The sequence below is a fragment of the Anguilla anguilla genome, chromosome 3 (assembly GCF_013347855.1).
Source record: "Anguilla anguilla isolate fAngAng1 chromosome 3, fAngAng1.pri, whole genome shotgun sequence".
Lineage (NCBI taxonomy): Eukaryota > Metazoa > Chordata > Actinopteri > Anguilliformes > Anguillidae > Anguilla > Anguilla anguilla.
Window position 1 is genome coordinate 17573066 of NC_049203.1, and position 14551 is coordinate 17587616.

A 14551-nucleotide genomic window follows, 5' to 3' on the forward strand; every position below is an offset into this window, starting at 1 on the left:
CAGGGCATTAGCTGGCAGTTTACTCCATCTGACTAGGCAAGGGAAACACCTTGGCCCAGCATGAACCAGGAGCACGTGGATCGTACTGTCAGATAGGCTTCAGAGCAGAGCCTGTACTTCTCAACACTCCCCCAAAACCACACTGAAGTGGTGAGGTGGGTTTGCGGAAATGGGCGTCACAAAGAAAAGAAAGAATAAAATGGATTCTAAAACAAAATAAAGTATTGAGAGATAAGGGCAGACTTTAGACCAGGCCGGCCAGTGGCTTCCCCTCTATAGCTGGGTTCCTCCTGAGATTTCATCCCATTGGGGAGTTTTTCCTTGCCACCTTTTGAGGGGTTTTCTCACCGCTGGGGACTTCTTTATCTCATGTGCTTGCTATTTTGTGGTTGAGGCCTGGTTTTTTGCTTTTTTCTGCTACTCTATAAAGTGCCTTTGCCACAGCTTTCTGTAAAAAGTGCTACAAAAATAAGATTAATTTTCTTTGACTTGAAAGAACACATTTTGATTCCATTTTTTATTTCACGCCTCATCCATTCCTGTTAATGTTTTGACGAATCCTGATATGGAAATGGATCAAAGCATTTAGCAAACTTAAACAGGCATGCCTTAATTTGTTACTACAACTGGCTCTGCTCACCTGGCTATAGTTTCTTTAAAGGGGAGAATTTGTAGGTGTTCCCTGCCCCCTTGTGGCTACTTTCTGCATAGAGGAGATATACCTTTGAGGTCAATACACTGTTACAAGCTAGCACAGAACAATTCAGAGACACACATAAACTAAGCATGTGACATTTTATACAAATTAATTTATTGTATGAATTGCACAGTATGGATTCTGCAGGAAAAGAAATAAGCTGACAAGACCATTTTTGTTAATAAGAGACTACACCACAAACCCATCTTCTCCAATTTCACCAATTAACTGCATTCATCTCTTGGTATTTGGAGTACACTCTTACATCGATTGACGGTGACATACAGAAACACACAAACAGACATGACATGACAAATGATGGCAACTCCTCTTAATACTGAATGATGACAATCACAGCAAGACACAGCAAAACCTGAATGATGAAGTTCATACAACTATCTCGCACATATGGAAATATTGTCTGCATTCCGCTTCTTGCAAAACCTTGTTACAATTATCTGAAGTACAATATTTCAGTGTTCTGATGAACTGTAGCCAGCTCTTTGATTAACTTGAAATAAAAAGTACATATTTTGCAAGAAGCAGCTGACGGAATTTCTTTGGATTTAACGGATGCCATTTCCTCCACTTTCTCTGCCAAACTAGCTCATCGGGTGTGCAAATGGTTCTTTCTCACATGTGAACTTACTGTCATAAACTGTGACCCTACTGTACTGTACTCTAGTGTACTGTAAAAAGGCACATGTGTGAATAGTGCTACTAAATTAAACTAGTCTGCAAAATGTCTTCACCACTGAGTACTGGGCCACTGGCCTGGGCAACCAATGACAAATTCATGAAGTCACAAAAATTGACAACTCAAAAATTCACTCCAAGGAGACATAATGTACACATTATGTATGTGTCTCTGCCTAACAATGGACTAATTAATAATCTAAATAAAATGCAGTAGATATCGACAAAAGCAAAATACCAAAGCAGTATATAAATAATTGTATAAATTAATAATGAACTAGCAATACTTATTGGAAATTAGTTTGCATAATTCAGGAATCAAGTGAAATATCATATATTTGGTTTAATTTGTATCACGTCTACATTTATTTCTCGCCAACAAAACACTGAAGACAAAAGCAACTTGTATATGAGACCAAACTGAATTAAGGAATGCAGGGACTGAAAGTTGAGGGTTTTTTGTAAGAGAGGAACTGTGGCAGAATCCTAGTCCAATATGAACTTCACATGGAACCAGGCAATTTTAATCCAAATTATTGGCTTTGGAGTGTGGCTGTTCGTCACCACGGTGATAGAACTGCCCTGTTTAAAGACCCCCCGTTGTTCCCTCAATAGCCAAGTTCCCATAACCTTGTGATTCATCTCACTCCCTAACAGGGCAATTACTGGGGAACACTGGGGTTGTACTTTGGAAGGGTCTACATTATCCACAGGATGCCATAATATGTGGGAGGGGAGGTTAGGGTTACATTGTTTTCAAATACAAAATAACACTATCCCAAACCTGAAAGTGAACTAACATCAATCCCTACTACCCCTTTCTGCCTCAACCACATGACACATGCATAGGAAAAAAAAGAGATCCAGGACTGTCTCTTCAGGTGTGCAACATGTAGTGCTTTTGCATAATAAATATGTGCCTGTGTACATGTTGTGTTATACTACCGAGAACATTGAAAACTTCACTGCAGATTGACGGATTCTGATTAACATTTGCTTCTCGTGTGCACTGATATCCTACATATCTTCTCCCTAAGTTAAAATGAAAACATGTTGCGCACAAATTAATGTAATTGCCTAACATCTTACACGGCTGTGTATTGCGCACTTTGGAAGCAACATATTTACAATGAAGCTGAGGCTCTTTGTGGTTCCATCAGCGATGGCTGTGGCAACCTTCATCCCACTAACATATTTCAGTGACTATCACCTGTAACCAGTGGCAACGCAGGCCGTAACATTAGTAGAGCTTTCAAATACAAAACAAACAAAAATATTTATATCTTTACACTGATGCGGACGTAAGTGGTATCTGTAAAACGTTAAGGAATTATTCAAATGAATGACACGTATCAAAAAGGTAGATGTGGCGGACATCACCAGATTCACACACACAGCTTTAAAATGGACACCTGCTTACATACGGATACAGTCAGTGCAGTAATAAACAAAGTGCCATTCAGCAAAGAAACGTTGCGGTAGTTTGGAAAGGGAGCAAATCGCCAAAGGTTCAGGCTCCCGGCTCGTAATCCTGTCGTTCAACACTGCATTCACTAGGCTTGTAACTCCGGACACAGCGTCTATTATTTGTAATAAAGTGTTTTGGTTTTTTTTTGTTTTTTTTGGAATAAAGCTGTCTTTATCTTCACCAAATAGCACCATCGTTTGTAAAAAAAAAAAAAAACCTGAAACAATAAAATAGAAATAAAGAGATTTCTACATTATGTTCTCTTCATGCACACCTGGCACCTGCTGATGTGAGTTCGAAGATTGCCAGCTTTCAGGGTGGTTGGAACGGGTTTCCTGAAGAAGAAAAAAAACAGAGGTCACAGAGGTTTTTGTTAGGTCACACACAGTCACAATATCCTGTAAAGTAAGATGAGTTATCAATATCGCCCTCTACTGGCAGGTGGGAGGTCTACTCTGAAACAGGTAATTATATCCATAGATTTTATCTACATATGCTGGGAGTAATACATTTGCAAGCACAGGTGAGAGGGGGGTACAGGAATAAAATAACTTATTATTAGGAGACAGAGAGACAATAGAGTCATATTGCTATGTCAAATTTCTAATTTACAAATTTATTATTTCTGATATACATAACCTTTCACTCCTATTTATTTTCTATTATGTGATAAATTATCATATTGCGTGATGTTTGGTTTCACTTTCTGCCATATGTATATGCTTTGGCAATACAAATGTATGTCTGTCATGCTAAAGAAGCAAACTGAAACTGATCTGACAGAGATGCAAAGCGAGAGAGAGTGAGAGTAAAAAAGGAGAGGGTGACAGAGAGGAGGAGAGAAGGACCCAAGCTCACGTGAACATATCTTCGTCCTCGATGGTGGCCAGCCAGAAGCTGTAGGAGTTGGCGTAGTAGTTGCAGGTGCCACGCCCATGGCACTCGATAAAGGGGGCGGAGCGGAACTCCTCCAGGCAGGACCCGGGGGACGCCAGGGCCTGACCGGAACCTTCCGCACCAGCGCTGGTGTGCTGCAGCGGGGAGAGGGGGAAGGAGTGAGAAAACACAGAGGGAGAAAGAGGGATGGAGTGGGAGAAAAGGGGAGGAGACAGAGGGAGAAGGAGTGGGAGAGAAAGAGGGGAAAGGAAGGAGTGAGAGAATGAGAAAATGGAGTGAGAGAAGTAAAGATAAATAAAAGTGGAGCAGGTGGGGTATAAAGAGATCAGGAGAGGAAAAAAGAGAGAAAAGGAAAGAGGGATGTATGTGAGCGAAAGAAAAAGAGAAAGGAGACAGAAACATGGTATAGAGGGAGGAACATTACACACATGACATTTGAGAACTTGTTTGGAAATACAGCTTCTGTAAATGCTTAAAAGGTCAACTTTATGATTCATCAGTAAGTGCTGATTTACAATCTCTAGCATATGTGCTAGTACAGCATTCTGCAGCATGACATGGAAGATATGCTTCAGTATGTCAACCATGCACCTACTATAACTATTATATAACTACCACAATGCTTAAAAACAACTGCTATTCTTCTAATTTAGTCATTCTCAACAAAAAATCATGTGACACCGTAGTTGCTGATGCTGTGGTGATTGCTGGTGCGAGACTCTCACCATGACGAAGGAGTATCCGATCCACAGGGAGTCCCATCCATTCGGGCATGCGGGGATCATTATGGTCTGGCTGTGGACCGCGATCACCATGGCAGGGGCCTCACACACAGAACATCTATCTCACACACACAGACACATACAAACACACACACACGTGTGCGCACACACACACAAATGCATGCGCAACACAAAGGCCATTGTGAGACATGGGAAGCTGAGTAGCTGTATTTGTTAATGGTTTCCTATTCAGGTACTGAAGCACCCACAGCCCCCAAAACGCCTTTTCGCTTTCAGAGCCCCGACCCCCACCTCACTAAACCCCGCCCCTCACCTGCTGATGAAGGGCTTGATGCTGTCACCGGTAACGGGCGCCATGCTCATGGGCATTGGCTCGGGAGAGGTCAGCCAGTAGGAGTAGTCATTTCTGGAGGCGAAGTTGCAGACGTTGTTGATGTCGCAGAAGAGGAAGGGCATGGGGCTAAACTTCTTCAAGCAGCTCCCCGCGGTACCTATAGGGGGCAGAGTGGAGCAGCAATCAAGACCAGGACCACATGTTTTTCTCAAAGGAACTACATACTCCACATCTTTCCAGAAACACATGTTGAGCTCCAACATCTACTAAGTTGCCGAAAGCAGAAATCTTAACTAGCTTGTCAATTATTGATCCATTGGAAACAGTCCCAAAGCCTTCTCTCATGTGCCTCTCACACACTAGCATTCTAGACACATCAATGTACATCATAATGTCAATTTGTAATATGATTACAATGCACTAGAAATAAAATCGATTTATCTACAATATCTACAGAATAAGATTTGACTGATGTGGGTTATTCACCTAATTATTTGCTTGATTGTTAATCAAGGAAAATAAACCAAAAACAACAACAGAAAGTTTAGGATGGTGGCTGGAACCATTTCTGCCAATCCAGCTCAGCTGCCACCACTGGCGGCTACACCTGCCCTGACTGTAGGGGGCGCTGTCACTTCTCTGCAGTTCTGCACAATGGTCACTCACCCAGGTCCTGCCCATGTGACCTCTCGTTGCCCTGGACGTAAAGGAGGGAGTACCCATCGTAGATGAGGCTGGTGCCCCCAGGGCATTGAGGAACATCCACCGATTGGCTGTGTCGGGTCACCAGGAAGCCGTGGTCCATGGAGGAGGGACCGGGTGGCCCCACCTGACCGGGCACTCCGTCGGGCCCCGGGGGGCCAGTGTACCCTCTGGGTCCTGTTGGGAGAGGAGGAGCATCATCAAACACATTCACCAAGAAGGGTCTTCAGCGGGGTGCGTGGAACTGATAGCTGGGGGCAGCGAATGGGGGTGTCCCGTAACATTGTTCTTTCTCACCTGCTGGGCCGACGGGGCCAGGCTCTCCCTTGGTGCCTGGTCGACCATGGTACCCCGGCTGCCCATCCTCTCCTTTTGGACCCTGCCGTCCTGTCACACCTGTGGAGGGGGAAGGGAGGGGATGACTCACAGAGGTCTCCAAAGCAAGAGAAACCACTTGCCTTTTTGGCCCCCGTTTAATAATGTATCCCCTTTTCATGCTAAAAACATCTGGGTAGTCATAACAGCATTATAACATACTACAATATTAACATAATATACTATGAAATAAGATACCAATCTGTTGTGCCACAGGGCAATGCTTTGCAGACATCTGTCTAAGATGAATACATAGAACTCCAAAATAAAAGGAATAAAAGGAATAAAACACAATGCTGAATGCTTGATTCTGATTGGCCACTTCAGTCATTCTACAGTCAACTATTTCTGAATAATGACCTCAGCTATGAGTAAAATACCACTTTAACTTTAATAATGCTTTTCATAGCATTCAGAAGAAAGAAATACTGGTAATTTTCAATTTTGCTACCCTGTGACACCCCGTGCTCAAAAGATGTTACTCTACCGTCAATTTGACTCGTATCTTATTCCAATACTCCCAAATAAGCCTATATTATCCACAAGAACACAATGGAAAATGCATTTATTTGATATTAATTGCAATTTATTTGGATTTATACTTTTAATTAATATGTTGCATCAAATTATTGATCAATTTCTTATGTAAGGTAAGTAGCTGTGTAATAAGGAAGATAATCCATGATTAGGTGGTCCTTTCATGCTCATGCAGGAAAAAAATTTGCCTTATTAAAAACCAATATAGACGCGTTGGAACTCAAAATGTCACCTTGCAGCCCTTTATATCCAGGAAACCCTTGTGTCCCTCTGGGGCCTTCCAGTCCGGGGGGGCCAGGAAGGCCGATGTCCCCTTTGATAAATGTGTGGGGTCCCTGGGGCCCGGGGGGGCCAATGTTTCCTAAAGAGCAAGAATTTGAAATCACAGCATCAGTTGATGGATTGAGAGGTACTACAATGAAGTCAATTCCACATTGGCGTCACAATATAGCATAATTAACGAGTCAGCCTGTTTTAATACAGCGTCTTCTGTCCAAACAGATGTTGTTTGTTTTCTCTTATTTTTATTGAATCCAGAGGCATCTCATAATGATTAGATCCACGCCTCCCAGTGCAATCAGGGGAGAGGCATCTCTCAATCCCAGGTGTATGACAGCAAATGTGCCATTCAAATGCATATGAGCAGACCCAACTCCGCACCAATCGTCTGTTAAGAACACTCAAGTCTGTCTCTCCAGCAATATGGGGATAATTTCACTACAGCCAGCGTTTCATCAACACTTCTCCTTAACTTTGACTTACAAGAAAAGGCAAGCATTATGCTTCTTCTTCATAAACTAACAAACCAAAACTATACATTTCATTGTCAGTCAAGGTCCATCAGACAAATGCTGACTACATGTCTGTGCTTGGATTACCCAACAGTCCTAAAGGACAATGGGGAAAAGGTGGGTGTTGTTGAAGAACACCAAAAGCTTATGCATCATGGTTACAGACAGCATCCATTAATAAGAGCCCTTCCTTCTCTCGTACCTTTCACTCCAGGGAAACCTCTGTCTCCCAGTTCTCCTTTCCCTCCAGCTGCTCCAGCTTCTCCTTTAATCCCTGAGGGAAAAGAGTGAGAGTTTCACTTCCTTCAGTTTTACCATCCTGCCCAGAGCCTGAAACCCCCTTTCTCACCATCACACAGCCTATTTATTTACAGACCAGACTTACTGTAGGATGAGGTGAGTCAGTACAACATCAGGACAGGACAGGACAGCACACGTGTGTGTGTGCACGCACATACACACGCAGTCAAATTGTGGGACAGGTCACATGCTCATGCTTACCGTGGTGCAAATCAGTACAATGATGGAATGATTTGACAGGACACAAACTAAATTTCTTTCAGCAGTGTAAATCAGAACAGTGATTCATGCACCCCAATAAATGTGTGAACCAGTATATGCACATTTATTGGAGTACTTTACAGGACACACACAAGACCAGTTGTTTAGGTTACGATGTGCACCCACCTTGGAATCCAGGGAAGCCTGGCTGTCCAATTTCTCCCTTTGGTCCATTAAATCCTGGCAGTCCAGTATGTCCCTGTGAAACACGCATACACACACGCACACACACACACACACACACACACCCACACACACACACACACACACACACACAGATACGTTCATGATTGAGTTACATCTTGTGTCAGGAAGGTGCTCCTCGAGCAATTTACTATTTAATATAAATTAATCATGTTATTGTTTATTTGAATATTTATGAGAATGAGAATGAGGTCTTTTCTTCATTTGTTAATTAACAAAAAGTGCAATACTGATCTAAGCAATTCATCTGAGCTCTGGTGGTTAAACACCGGAGTAATCAATTATTCTGTCCAACCCCTATCTTTATCCTGATGTCCACAGTAAAGCAGTTATGGGACTCAGTTACTGTAAATTTACAAGCAAATGTGACAGAACCTCCCCATGGTAAATAAAGACTGTTTATACATGGGCTCAAGCAAGTTGATTGGTTTGTTTTTTCTTTCTCAGATAACTTCTGAAATGTGTACAGAAACTAGCCTGATTATATTCAGTGGACACAGAAATGTCAGCCCTTTTTTTAATGAGACGTTTTTCAGTTAAATTTCTTTTCTGCAATTTTTATCTCCAGTATCCAGGAGCTTTTTCCAGTGTTCATGCACATTGGTGTGAGTTGCGAGAAAATGTCAGAATATTTATTATCCTTGTGGTGATTTTAAGGATGGATTTTGTAGCGGAGTAGCCTAGTGTACTGAAAAGACGACACAGAAGGCCATAAGTTCCACTCCTGTAGACTGTTGATGCTGTGAACCCTGAGTGACAGACAATGGCGATGAACTCACAGGAGCACCAGGTGGTCCTATTTCCCCCTTGAGTCCTTCTTGTCCTGGAGGCCCCGGGTACCCATGGTCTCCTTTGTCCCCCTTTGAGCCAGCCAGTCCCGGTACTCCGGCGGGCCCCGGGGCCCCAGGTGAGCCTGTTAGGGGAGAAGGACGGGAGTAGGATTTCTGCTTCCACAAAAACGAAGAAAAATCAAGAGTGTAAAATTCTAGGGTGCAACTGTATGTGCAGGTAGCAAAATTCAAAAAATATTTTTGAAAAGTAACTTCAAGTGAATACTCTTGGAACATGGCAAAAAGAATTCCCATATAAACAACTCATTACTTGAAGAAAAAAAAACATAAATTATGTATAATAATTCCAGCCTCTTGAAGTAGCATTGTTGTCATGAGAATGCAGGATTCAGTAATTAGGAAAGAAATGTCACCAGTGAACACAGATGGTGTGTCTTGACAGCAAAGAGAATCTTAATACCTTCTGATTGAATATGATGGTATCTCATAACAGCACTGTGGCAATCTTCCTAATTCTATCGCAACCTCAGATGGGCCTCTGTACACACGACTATAAAAGAGCACTCTGCTCATCCATTTTGAACATTGCCATCCAGACCTGTTAACTGTAAAAATGTCTTACAAAACTTAGCAATTAATAAAAATGAGTTCAAATTCCATGTGGCTAAACTATAAATTGTGATGAAAAATAATTTTTGGTGGCAGATCGGTGACAAAACTCACTTCATGCACTTCATGCGAGCAGAAATGTTTTGTGAAATGTGCTATATAAATAAATCTTGATTTGATTTGAAATCTTGATTTGATTCATTTGCCAGAGTCGCATCACTGCATGCACAATAAGGCAAGCTTTCCTCCCTCTCACGGGCAGCACGGGTGTTTAGACTTACCTTGCTCTCCAGGCTCCCCAGGTAACCCTCTGTCTCCTTTGGGCCCCTCCATGGATGACCCCGGGGGCCCCCGCTCCCCTGGCCGGCCCTGCTGCCCTAGGGTGCCTGGGTAACCCTTATCCCCCTTGGTTCCCGGGATACCGGGGCTTCCTGGAATTCCCGAAAAACCTGCACTGCCTTTGTCGCCTGTGGAGAAGGAGGTGGGGTCAGAGCAATGGGAAGGGAGGGACACAGGCTGAGGGAGGAGCCATAATTAGGGGTGGTAAAGTCCTGCACAAAACTTCTCTAGTCCAATTATTACTCATTCCCAGTTCTATCTAATGCACCAAAGCATGTTCCAAATTTTTATGTTTAAGTGAATGTTGGCTGCTTTTTTCATTCAATTAACATTGCTTTGATTACTTTTCTTACCTCCATCACATTTTTTAACATATAGCTAGTAGTTAGTTTTTCCTGTAACTCTAATCTGCTTTGCGAGGACTATTAAGTAGGACCTTGCACATGTTAACCATCCACTCAACCAGAGGCAGGGAGCACTGTCTGCTGAAACCCACCCACTTTCAGCTACACTGAGGCCAGTTATGCGTCATCAAGTGTAGGCTACTTACTGATTAAAATTCATTTTTCAAATATGCACACACACAGTTTACTGGGGTTAAATAGCTGTAATGGTTTCTGTTCAAATAAAATGTAAACGGGGGAATTTTGGCTGGTGGAGTGGGTACTGACTTTGGAAAACCACTAGCCACAGTGGCTGGTAAGCCAAAAAGCTAATGCCAAAATACATTATTACTAATGACTGTGCAGGTCTAAGGAGGGTTTGATGTTTTGGGAAATGAAAAATGGGAAACCCCTGCGTGTCTCACCTTTACTGCCGACCTGACCCGGGGTTCCAGGGAAGCCTCTTCCAGATAACCCTGCAGGGGAGGAAGAGGAAGGTGAAGACATGATGACAGATATTACAGTCTGTGACTATACCGTGGCTTCAAACACGTGGCTCTGTTATTACATTACCTAACACTACCTGGCATTACCGTACATCACCGTACATTACCTGACATTAACTAACATTTCCCTATATTACATGCCATTGCATCCATTCTGCATGGGCGTACAGTACTGAATGCTGCTCTTCCTTTCCAAGCCAGCAGGAGGCAGAGAGGTGTGGCCCTTTTTCCAAAAACTCACCTGGATCTCCCCTCTCTCCTGAGGATCCTGGGATTCCGTCTATGCCAGGCTCTCCCTTCTCCCCTTGTGGACCCGAAGGGCCCTGTAGACCTGGTTCCCCTGGAAACAGAAGTGTCCCACAAAGCTTTAATTTATGTAGCTATAGAAGGGACCATTCTTTGGACCATTCTTTAGACTCCTGACCATTGAATAAGCCTCATTGCATGCATATTATGCCAATGGTATCCACTGTGGGCAAAAGAGGGGGTTGAGGCAGGTATCCACATTTTAGCCATTGCTGAACTCGTAAATTGGTGAAACTCAATTTCCAACTAATTATGAGCCTAAGCTGTAACCTGTACCCTCCTGTTCTAGTATCTAGTTTTTTGGGAAGAGAATAACAGATAAACCGTTACACACTGAGCCTTTTGCTGAGGCCATTATATACGGTCCTCACCTGGTCGCCCCTGCAGACCCGGTTCACCTGCTCCTCCAGGTAACCCGGGGACTCCTTTCTCACCTGGCCGCCCAGGGCTACCTGCAGTAAGGACACACCCCTGTGCTTAGCATTCACTGTGACAATTTGCATTGTACTAATGTTACACAGCAACAGCCAGTTGGCTGTGGAACACAATCCGATGGCGGGACACATGCCTTGGTGACCCTCGAACCCGATGTCTCCCTTCTGTCCTGGTTTTCCTGGCATTCCCGGGATACCCATCGCACCCTTATGCCCCTTGTCTCCTGGGCTTCCTGGAAATCCTGGCTCACCATTTTGCCCCTGGGGGCCAAGACACATAGAGCAACTTAAGCCAATGAGATGTGCTATACAAGCATACACATGCACACACACACACACACACACAGACACGACAGTGCATTGACACCCACATGTAGAGACTGTTACCTTTTCGCCTGGTGGTCCTGGAACCCCAACACCTGGCAGACCTCCATCCCCCTTCTCTCCTTTGTCCCCGGTCAAACCCGGGAATCCTGGATGCCCCGGGGTCCCATTTGTTCCTTTAGTGCCCTTGGGTCCAGAAAATCCTGAGGAACCCCATAAAAAATACAAATGAACAGGTGTCCTCCTTTCTTGTTCAACTGTGAACAAAGATAAGACACAGAAGAGCCAGGAATGATCTATCAGTGACTCTTACCTGGAAGCCCCATCTCTCCTATATGCCCCTTCAGTCCAGGGGTGCCTGCGCGTCCTGGTACACCTGGTTCTCCGAGGTCACCTTTCTCACCTGCAAAAGAGAAGTCGGGGACACTGTTGATTTCGTTGTCAAAAACTAAGACAGAAAATGTTTGGCAACGACAATGACATTCTATGACAAAACGATTCCCTGTGACTCGTATGTCTGGCATAAGCAGATTTGCACCTGTTGTTTGCTGTTCGTTTAAGGCTTAATATTTTCTGTCTATTCATTTTTCTTTTTATTCTCTATATTATTCTAGGTTGCACCATGGTCTGGGTGAATAATTCATTTTTATTGGCTAGAAGGTGTGCGTTAAAACCGTTTGATGCAAGTAGTTCGGGTCAGGTTAAAACTAACTAACCTATGTAACCATAGCAACATGCTGACACAGTAGTTTGTGTCAGCAAAAAAGTTTATATTTCTAAAGCCAATAAAAGACCCCTTCTTATATTTTAATATTTTGCAAATGACCATGGTATAAGTGGAATACTCCACTCAGAGTTGTGCTTTCGAGGGTGTGAACGCACTCTGTGGGGGTAACCACCCTCCGTTTCCCATCGGGTGGTCCTTTGTCTCCACGTTGTGTGTTAAAACCATTCAACACATGTCTCATCGTGGATTATTCCAAATGTGTTTATCTATTAGTATACGATACTATAATATGACGCATGTAGCTAGCTAAACTCATTAGTGATACATTTTACAATACTAAAATATTTACAATGTCAACTGCTCTCCTGTTGCTTTGATTCTCCTGGTGGGTCTGTAGTCCTCTAAATTTAAATAATAAAATATAAATAGCTTTTCACATAAGATGAGGTTATTGCCTTATTTACCTCGCATTGAGCAAGATGTGGTCTGTGACTAAATCCCATCAGAAGAGAGTTCCAGAATTGATAATATTATTTCCATATTCTTACAGGAATGTGCCCAGAAATAGTCCACATTCCAGCCTTTTTAGATACTGTCTAAGAATAACAAAAGCTGTAAGATGCTTGGAAGAAATTATGATGATTGTGGCATCTGTGTTTAAAGGTCAGTCGGTAATCATTTCTCTAAGAACATTCCAGTGAAAAGAAAATTGTGAAAAATGTTTCATTACAATTTGACTAAGACTGTTCATTTTCATGGACTAAAACGACTTTTTATTTACTAAAACTAACAATATTCAAATGACTAAAATGTGACTATAACTAAAATGCAATTTTGCGAGGAGGCTATGGCTAAAACTAAATCAAAATTTGTTGTAAAAATGAACACTGGTCACAGGGCGTTGTTTGGACGCTCTCATGAGCGGATTTGATATATTCACGGTGTTTTGTCTCAGTGCTTTACCTGGCTGTCCAGGTGAACCTGGATATCCATCTTTCCCTGGCATTCCCGGTACTCCGGGCAGTCCTTGGTGTCCTTTTTTACCTGTCCCCCCAGGTGTACCTATGGGGAAGTTGACCATTAGTAAGACTTAGCTTTTTTCTGCATATAAATGCAGTTTTACATTCTGTAGAGTTACATACTTAGTTCATTATTCTGACATTAACAGTTCAGAACAAACTTGCAGGATTAAATCCAAGATGTTTTTTGAACATAAACCAGAAGAAGAGAAGCAGTTCATAGGAAGGGCACCTACAGAATGTGCCATCTTGAATGCCTCTCTGATATGGGGCGACATAGCTCAGGAGGTAAGACCGATTGTCTGGCAGTCGGAGGGATGCCAGTTCAAACCCCGCCCTGGGCATGTCGAAGTGTCCTTGAGCAAGACACCTAACCCCTAACCCCTAACTGCTCTGGCGAATGAGAGGCATCAATTGTAAAGCGCTTTGGATAAAAGCGCTATATAAATGCAGTCCATTTACCATCCATTTACATACTTAGTTCATTATTCTGACATTAACAGTTCAGAACAAACTTGCAGGATTAAATCCAAGATGCTTTTTGAACATAAACCAGAAGAAGAGAAGCAGTTCATAGGAAGGGCACCTACAGAATGTGCCATCTTGAATGCCTCTCTGATAGGAAAAGTCCAGGCTCAGCTTGCCCATGAGCTGATGCCCTGAACCAGTTTTATGCAGCCCTCTGACACCCCTATCCCCAGGACCAACATTGCCCCCAACCAAATATATATTTCTGAACCCCTCTGCACCCCCATACCTCTGTCCCCGAGGTCACCCTTCTCTCCCTTCATTTGGTCCATGTCCACATCACTCATGTTGCCAGCAGGCCCCCGTTGACCACGATCTCCTCGCTCTCCCTTAGGTCCAATATCACCAAAATCACCTTTTGGACCAGTAAAACCGGGGTGACCTGGCAGAGAGAGACCATACCAGGACTGACACCACAGGAGCACACTGATACCGCAGTGAGACCACTGGGTGATGTCACAAAAAAGAATGATGTCATAGGAACAGTCAGAAAGCCTGTGAGCAAAGGGACAGACAGATACTGTAGCAACAGGCAAATGTAGAAAGTAAAACTGAGGCAATGTCAGTGGCCTAAATAAGA

General features: G+C 43.1%; 1 protein-coding gene across 2 annotated transcripts in view; it reads right to left on the bottom strand.

The window, feature by feature from the left end:
* Positions 1 to 789: 789 nt before the first annotated feature.
* Positions 790 to 14551, bottom strand: part of col4a1 (collagen, type IV, alpha 1) — a 52069-nt gene continuing 38307 nt past the window's right edge. For both annotated transcript variants that reach the window (XM_035411471.1, XM_035411470.1), the window contains 19 exons: positions 14201 to 14353; positions 13388 to 13486; positions 12011 to 12100; positions 11761 to 11900; positions 11508 to 11634; positions 11311 to 11391; positions 10875 to 10973; positions 10553 to 10603; positions 9687 to 9872; positions 8785 to 8918; positions 7928 to 8000; positions 7443 to 7514; positions 6682 to 6810; positions 5835 to 5933; positions 5502 to 5714; positions 4815 to 4992; positions 4484 to 4598; positions 3720 to 3892; positions 790 to 3196 (listed from right to left, as the gene is read on the bottom strand). In XM_035411471.1, coding sequence (XP_035267362.1) covers positions 3115 to 3196; positions 3720 to 3892; positions 4484 to 4598; positions 4815 to 4992; positions 5502 to 5714; positions 5835 to 5933; positions 6682 to 6810; positions 7443 to 7514; positions 7928 to 8000; positions 8785 to 8918; positions 9687 to 9872; positions 10553 to 10603; positions 10875 to 10973; positions 11311 to 11391; positions 11508 to 11634; positions 11761 to 11900; positions 12011 to 12100; positions 13388 to 13486; positions 14201 to 14353 — 2294 coding nt within the window. In that variant the 3' untranslated portion in view covers positions 790 to 3114. The remainder of the gene's footprint in view (positions 3197 to 3719; positions 3893 to 4483; positions 4599 to 4814; positions 4993 to 5501; positions 5715 to 5834; positions 5934 to 6681; positions 6811 to 7442; positions 7515 to 7927; positions 8001 to 8784; positions 8919 to 9686; positions 9873 to 10552; positions 10604 to 10874; positions 10974 to 11310; positions 11392 to 11507; positions 11635 to 11760; positions 11901 to 12010; positions 12101 to 13387; positions 13487 to 14200; positions 14354 to 14551) is intronic.